This window comes from Quercus suber, unplaced genomic scaffold (assembly GCF_002906115.3).
Source record: "Quercus suber isolate HL8 unplaced genomic scaffold, Cork oak 2.0 scaffold_539, whole genome shotgun sequence".
Lineage (NCBI taxonomy): Eukaryota > Viridiplantae > Streptophyta > Magnoliopsida > Fagales > Fagaceae > Quercus > Quercus suber.
The window spans coordinates 214697-223108 of record NW_027069987.1 but is presented as its reverse complement, the minus strand read 5'-3'; the positions used below and the strand labels follow the sequence as shown (position 1 = coordinate 223108).

Below are 8412 nucleotides of genomic sequence, written 5' to 3'. Positions count from 1 at the left end.
AATATTTTCATTAATAAATTTTTAGTTTTTAGTAAATAAACGGTATCTAAATAGACCATAATTTTATCAACTTATTTTACTATTTAACTTATTTTTGCTACTATTTATGGGTCTCACTGTACTTTTTGAGACTATTCATAGGTCTCATTATATTATTTCCGATATAGTGTCCATTTGGCTTAATGCGTTTTTGTGCAAATTATTTTGCTCACTGGTCCCACCGTATTATTTTGTTACAATATTTTCATTAATAAATTTTTAGTTTTTAGTAAATAAACGGTATCTAAATAGACCATAATTTTATCAACTTATTTTACTATTTAACTTATTTTTGCTACTATTTATGGGTCTCACTGTACTTTTTGAGACTATTCATAGGTCTCATTATATTATTTCTGATAACTTTTACCTTTATCTATAGTATTTTTAACAAAATTTTTTCAATTTTAACAAAATAAGCAAATCCCAAACAGACTCTATAATGTATTCATTTGAAAAAAATGCTAAGAGACCCCTGCGGTAGTGGTTATTACACTCCCTAACTTTAATTTTAACTAATTTACTCCTTAATCTTGACACATTAACCAAATTGAAGCATCTGTTAGTCTATTGTTAAAAGTGACTAACGTCACTCACATGACAGTCACGTGCACATAAATTACCGAGGCTAAACCGTTTAAAAAAACAAAGCAAACAAACAAACTAGCCTTCAAACGGTCAGAGAGTAACTGACAAAGAGGCCGTTGTCTACTGCTGATCTTGCCATCTGTACTGTGGTTCCATTCCTCCGCTATTTGTGGAATTCAAGAAAGTGTACATGTTAAAACTTGAAAGGCTTTGACACTCATATTCTTTGTTTCTTCGTCAAAATGTGAAGGAAGTTTATGGGTTTCTTAAGATTAAATTTTTGTATTTTGTGTAAGTTAACAGAGGATTACTTAATAAATGAAAAAAGAAAAAGAAAAGTAAGCAATAGAGGCATTGGCGAAAATTGAACTTCGAGAAGTAAGAGGCATTGGCGAAAATTGAACTTCGAGGGGTGTAATAGCTACTACCTCAAAGTTTTTGTTGGGGGGGGGGAGGTTTAACATTTTTTCCTATTCTTTTGGGACAAAATTTAGCTATAGAATTGGTTGTAGCCTAAGACTACCTTACTCAATAAAATAAATATTATTTCATATGTTTACCTTATTTCATATGTTGAAAATCTAATTGTTAAATTACATTTTTTTTACCATCTTAATATGTATGTTAAATTTTGTGTCAATTAGATATTATTTACTATATGATCTATAAGCTTATATTTTATGTATAATTTTAAACTACAAAAACTTACAATTTGAACAATTTATTGATAATATAGCTATTAATCTTTAATTTTTTAGAAATTTTGCAAACATGGAGGATATAAGAAGAATAAATAATCCAATGATAGATTTGTCAAAATTCACCTTTCAATAAAATGATATTAAGTAAGGCTATAACTAATTTTGTAACTAAATTTTAACCATTATTTTCTTCTTCTGTTTTTGGTGATTTTTGGCCTTCGTGTAAGGGAAATTTAAATTTCAAGTTCTTTATTTGACGACAAGGGAGTTTATTAGTTGATTAACTGGAAATATAGAATCCATTAAGATTGCTATTATTCAAAATTAGTAATTCGATTACTCTTAATAATACAAGAGAATAAGAGGATATCATAGAAAACCAAATAATATCACAAAATGATAAGGTTTTTGACATGAAAGATAGGTGTTTGAGTTGTTAGAGCATTTCCACCAGTCTAGTTTAAACAACATTTAGTTAGAAAAATAGCTGAATTCACCCAAAACCTCTATAGATTAGCCTTAATATTTTGTTCCAAAAACTTAACAATGAATAGTGTGCTCAATTAGGAGTGTGCAACTAGCCTGCTAATCCACCAAAATCAGCTTGATCTAGCTCAACTCGCTGGGTTGGGTTGGTTTTTAAGGGATGGTGGATTAGGTTGGATTGTCTTTTTTTTTTTCTTAAACGGTGGGTCGAGGACCTGACCCACCTGTATTTACTATATATTTAACATATATATTATAGAATTTTATTATTTATTTTTATTTGTTAACTGGGTAAATATAAAACTATTTGATATCTTACTAACTAAATGAAATGTTATTTTGTTTGATAATTTATATATAGTGGTGCTATTACTTAGAATTTTCATATGATAGACGCATCAAATAACACTATTTGTGTTGGTTTGGACTTTAAATCACTAATAAAACAATTTGTGTTGGATTGGTGCTATGCTTGGGTTTATTAGGTTATAAATTTGCTCTTATTTTTGTGTTGGTGATGTTCTAATACTCAATTAAAAATAGAAAAAAAGTCCAATCCATGGGTCCAACCCAATCCAAGTGGGTTGGGTTATGTTGGATTAGACCTTTATGATGGTTTAATTTTTTCCAACTCGGCCATGATGGGTCATATTGAAAAAACCCCCTCGACCCATGCATACCCTTATGCTCGATACATCTATTGAGCACTATTCAGTCAACACACCAAATTAAAAACTTATTTTATTCACACCTTATGTCTCTCTCTCTCTTTGACCTCAATTCTCCTTCTCTCTCTAGCCTCAATCTAATTGTCTCTCTCTCACCACTTGACTTTGCCTCTTTCTCTCAACTAGTCCACATAGATTAGTGTGGTGGTCTAGTGGTGGAGCTTCCATACGGTTTGTAGTTCTTGCACTTTCTCTTTATGGTTTGATATGGGTTACTCATGATGGTTTTCAGTCTATTCATGGTGGAGATACAGGTGGAGCTCGTGATGGCCACAACTTGGAGCTTACAGATTAGAGATTACATATCGAATTTGATTTGATTTGGATTTGGGTTGATCGGATTTGATATTTTTTTATTTGGTCAAATTTGGTTGGGTTGTTTTTTTTTTGTTTTTTTTTTTTTTTTTTTTTTTTTTTTAATTTTTAATTTTTAATTTTATTTTATTTTGTTATGGTTGTGTTTAGGTGATTATGGATATTTGGTGGTGGTGATTTAAGAGAAAATGTGAAAGGGTCATGCTAACGAGTTTCTTTAGAGTATTGGTTAACAATCTATTTTAGGAAAATTTTGACATTACTTTTTATGAGAAATGAAAAATACTATCAAAACATTAATTGTTTTTTTTTTTTCTTTTCCCATAAAACCAAAAAAATAAAATAAAAATGAATTATTAATCAATAACCTAAGGGCATTCGTTAGCATTTCTCATAATGATTTATGAATTGTAAATTAGCTCAACCAATAAAAATAAGTTTCTACAACTAAATTTGGCTAAAACCCATCAAGGTTGATATAAATGCTCTCAGTGTGCGTTTGACTCAAAATTAAAAAGACAGTTTATTTTACTATTTAGTTTATTTTTGTTATTATTTGTGGACATTATTACACTTTTTAGTATTATTTATAGGTTTCATTATACTATTTTAGCTAACTTTTACCTTTATTTATAGTACTTTTAACAAAAAAAAAAAAATTTAATTTCAACAAAATAAAGAATTCCAAAGACCTTGATTCTTAGTTGTTTACAAGGTTGACCTTTCAAGCTTTTCAAAAAAAGAGAAGGTTGACGTTCAACGAGGACGAGGAGTCGTTCAATTGCTAACCCCAACCCCGACCCTGACCCTAAAAGTTGGGCCAAGGCCGAATCTCAACATTCAAAAACCCTGTGATACGCAACCTTTCACGTGGACAAACAAAACGCAACACAGCCTGCCGAGTTTGACTTTGGACCCACGCACCTAGCCACCATGAAAACTCCAATGCTCACAGAGAGAAAATTTACCAACCATTAATTTTTGAAATAATTCTATTCCTTTTAAATCAAAAATAAAAATAATTTCGAAAAATAGTATTTTGATGTAATCCTATTTCAATATCACTTTCAAATATTTTTAATTCAACTTTCTTATGTAATAAGAAGTCTCAACGTATCCTATTTTATTTTCTTTTTAGAAAATAATAATGTATTTTATTGAGTAGTAAGATTGGATGTAAAAACAAAAAAGTATCATATACATTTCATTTTTTATATACTTTTTCATAGGTACAATAGAATTTTAACCTATCATATACTTTTTCATAGATACAATAGAATTTTAATCTATCGGCTATTTATGATAATGATTGTTTTTTATCATTAGGTTATTATATTAATTGATTTTTGATGTAAATAGATTTTGAACATCAAATATATTATTCAATAACGAAAGACTAATAAAAAAATATTATATTTTCATAAACAATTATCTAAATTTTTTTTTCTAAACATATTTAACAATGCAATTTTTAATATTTCCATTAATTCATATTCTATCAGAAAACCAAATCAGCCTAGAGTTTTTTTTTTCCTCTTTTTTTTGGTGAGTATCAAGGTAGTTGAACCCTAGAGTTCCAAGTCTAGGAACATAACAAAATGTCACAATATTTTTATAACATTCTTATTTTTAGTTGTGGTGGCTTTTAATATAATATTTTGTTATGTTATTTAATTTTATTTTGACCTATAATTGATTGACACTTCAATTATTGTAAAAATGTTGCTATACGACAACTCCTTTTCAACTTATAATTTTGGGTGTTTCTTCCTTGTACTCCACGCTAAATTTTTTTTGCATTTCCCTAGCTCCTACCTACTTACTTTAAATATGAATCAGATGCAAAACATACGAGATTAGCTATTTGGATGCTACTTCTCCAAAAATTTGAACTTCATGACAAATTTGGCCTTTAAATTTTTCTCAAAAAAAAAAAAAATTTGTCCTATAAACTTTATAGCATGAATATGAATAAGATTGAAACAAATTGGGAAAACTGCATTTTAAATTTATAATTTATGTGAGGCAACAAACTAAACAAAGTAGTTTAAAAATAATTGATTTAAACCTTATAATTTTTTAAAAAATAACAAATTAAAATCTAGAAGAATTTCAAAAATAACAAAAAAAATTCTAATAATTTTATAGCACTAACAAATTAACCTTTGAAATTTTAAATGAGATTTAATCATTCATGACCTATTTTAACTTCAAGATATAATTTGTTACTTTTAAAATTAAAAAAAAAAAATTTATTACCTAATTTACATTTTAAAAATTTATTTTTAAAATGTAGTTTTCTTAAAATAAATTAATGAAAATATTTTAAATGTTCAGGTTGATGAAGTGGAGGTATACAATCAGGCTTTCTGTCATTCCAGGTGTCATGAAGTGATTGGTTGATATAAAATAGGCCAGAATCTAGCACATGGTATTTATATTACCACAATTTCACCACCGCTTTGTTAACAACTTCGTTTTTTCCTCTCTTTCTCACATACAAATTGGAAAACCAGACCCTTGCCTTTCTCTCTCTCTCTGAATTCAAGTTTCAATCTTTTTCTGTGCAATGGCAGAATCCAAGACCAAGCTTGAATCTTTAAGGGAATGGGTTGTGGACCACAAGCTTCGAACTGTTGGTAAATTTTTATTTATTTATTTTCCTCATTTTCCACGTTTCAATGTCTAATTTTCTTCATGTTTTAACTGCTTTTTAAATTTATTTGCATGTTTTCTCATCTGGGTTTTTGTTTAAGATTCATATCTCTTCGATTCTGAAGCATAAAATCTTTTTTTTTGGGTTCTGGTTTTATTATTGGATGTGTTTGATCCTGGAAAAAAAAAGGGGTTCTTTGGCTCTAGTTTGTTGAAATATTTTTCTGGGTTTTTGATTTCTTTTCTTATATGTCTATATTGGAAAAAAGGTTGTCTATGGCTTAGTGGAATTACGGGTTCGATTGCCTACAATTGGTCTCAACCTGCAATGAAAACCAGTGTCAAGATCATTCACGCTAGGTAAGTTTTTGTTGCTCATTTATATATCAGATTCTTTGATTTTTCTGACATAGTTGTTTGTAGTTTTATATTTGATAGTAAGGTATAAATGTGTTTGTTTTTTATTTGTACCTGGGATATAAAAAAGTTCCTTTTGCTTGGCTTATGAGGAAGTTTGGGGAATAAAAATTGAAGCTTTTTATTTTTTCTATCGTGTATTCTTTAGGGAAAGAATAAATTAACTTGGAGAAATAATTGTAGAATACTTGATAGGGTTGAAAACAATTGAAAAGTACTGGGTTTTAAATCTATATATTCTTTTACTTTCCTCTGGGTTTCTCAACAAGAATAATGAGAAACTTGCGAAATTTGATTTATAGAGAGACTTGGGAAATTTAGGTTGCATTTGTTTCTGGATGTTTTCCAATATAGTGATGAGGCTTGAAGGAAAGACCAGGTGAATTTAAGTGTTGTGTGTGTTTGCAGCTGTTGGTTCAATTGAAAACAGGCCTACTTTAATCATGTGTAGTTGATTCAAGTCCTGTTATGGTATTCAATACAGTTGAGGCCATTTCTTAGAACCACTTGCTTTTGTGCCGTATTTGATGCTGTAAACCAATCCCTAATGTGTATTTGGTAAGAGGGATTGAATCAAACTAGTGGAACCTTTTCTTCAACAAATAAATCAAATCAAATTACTTTGTTGAGGATCCATAGCCAACCTCAAAATTTTGGGACTAAGGGTTGGTTGTTGTCGTCGTAATTCAAATCAAATTACTGACAATTAGGGTCAAAACAATATGGTTTGGATGCAAAAATTTTGGAAAGCTTTTGGTTCAAAATGTGATAATCTGAAATGAAAAGCCTCTTGGATAGTCTAGATTTTAGATTGTAATGATGAAGGGAACCATCTGTCCATGTCCTGTATACTTTAGTGTTCTCTTTCTTTTTCTTCTCTTAATAATATTATTTCTTAAAAAAAAAAAAAATCATTTAGCTGGCCACTACTATGTTCTTTAAATTCAACCATTAATGTGATGGAACATGTCAATCATTTGGCTTACCATTCATATTGAGGCCATATGCTGTGAAGCAAATGTAAATTTTTTAATAGGATTTTAAATTGAATGGAAAGAACTATTTTACCATGTATTTATTTTGGTAATTACATAGTAAACTCTAGAGTTTGATATTGGTTTCAGCTTTAAAAAATTGGCCATGAAGTTTAATTACATCAATGCCTACTCCATAATTTTATATTTTGAATCCTTAGAAATACTATGTTTACTAAAAGTAACAAAAAACCACTTAAAGTACACATGAGACCTATCTAGGCACTAGAAATCCCTCCATTTGAATTATAAGTGGTATTTTAACATTATAAGCTTACTTGTGTAAAATACCATAATATATAAATACAATTTAATGAAAATATCATCCTTTTAGTGTTTTCTTGCATTAATATATCATCTGGCTTTCACTTGAAACTGTGAAAGAGCTTTGTAATGCCAAGATAGGTCTCAAATGTGGCTTATACAAGTTAGTGTTACTAGTAGTTTTATAAACTAAGTAAGTTTTGATTTTTAATGAAATCTATACTTTTTTTGTCTCTCGTGTTCTTTATGTTAAAGAATCTCTTGCTGTGATTTTTTAGGTATAGAACAATCAAATGCCCATTGCCAGACCTTACTGAATTCAAATGTGCATTTAAAATGCTTTTAAATATTTGTTTTTCTTCCATGTCATATATCCTGGATTTTCTAGAATAATTTGTTTTTTACCTAGTTCTATTCTCCTCTTCATATATTCCAATGCGGGCCTTTTGGCTGACTTTTCTTCTCTTCTCAATTTATTTTCAGGTTGCATGCACAGGCGCTTACACTGGCTGCGTTAGCTGGTGCTGCAGTAGTTGAATTCTATGATCGCAAGGCAAGAGCAGGTGCGGGAGGGGAACAGAAAGATGATCGATATTCTAAGTTCCTTCCAATTGAAACTTACTCACACAAGGATTAAGCGAAGTTTCCAGCTGACTGGATTGAGTACAATCTGCTAGGAATATAACAGATGGAGGATAAATAAAAAAACTTGTATGGGAAACACTGTGTTATGTCCCTTTCCCAGGATATTGTTTTTGCAATTGTATGAGGTGTTTGGTACCACAGTGTTCTTATATGCGATTGTGGTAGTTTGCAGTAATCTCACAGAGAGGTAAATTTGGCATCAAATTCAAACAATCAAACGAAAATTCAATTCTTTATATACAGTTCATAATGTGTTGTATTTGCTAGAATCTGATGTTCATTTGTACTGGATTCAGAAATGACTGTTAAATCTTTTTTTTGTTATGTGACCTTGGCCACCCATTTTATCAAGGATCATTATCAACTACCAATCTTAATTGGGAATTTTGGAGAGAGTGCTTGGATATGGTCCTACCTAGAATCTAACATATTCTGCTTTAAATTTTACTTGGATTCTGGGGTTTATTCAATTGGAAGCTAAAAGAAATTTTGGATTTTGGTCAGTTCAATAACACAGACAATAAAGGCCTAGAGGGTGAC

General features: G+C 29.7%; 2 protein-coding genes across 2 annotated transcripts in view; one reads left to right on the top strand and one right to left on the bottom strand.

Annotated features, from left to right (window-relative positions):
• Window positions 1-766, bottom strand: part of LOC136063530 (uncharacterized) — a 4276-nt gene extending 3510 nt beyond the window's left edge. Inside the window, exon 1 of the mRNA XM_065764045.1 lies at window positions 734-766. Within this exon, the coding sequence (XP_065620117.1) occupies window positions 734-766 (33 nt within the window). The remainder of the gene's footprint in view (window positions 1-733) is intronic.
• A 4555-nt stretch (window positions 767-5321) lies between these two features.
• Window positions 5322-8196, top strand: LOC111995154 (uncharacterized). Its single transcript, XM_024027060.2, has 3 exons — window positions 5322-5496; window positions 5782-5872; window positions 7711-8196. The coding sequence occupies exons 1-3, from the start codon at window positions 5427-5429 to the stop codon at window positions 7862-7864; spliced, it is 315 nt and encodes a 104-aa protein (XP_023882828.1). The 5' UTR covers window positions 5322-5426; the 3' UTR covers window positions 7865-8196.
• The last annotated feature ends 216 nt before the right edge of the window (window positions 8197-8412 follow it).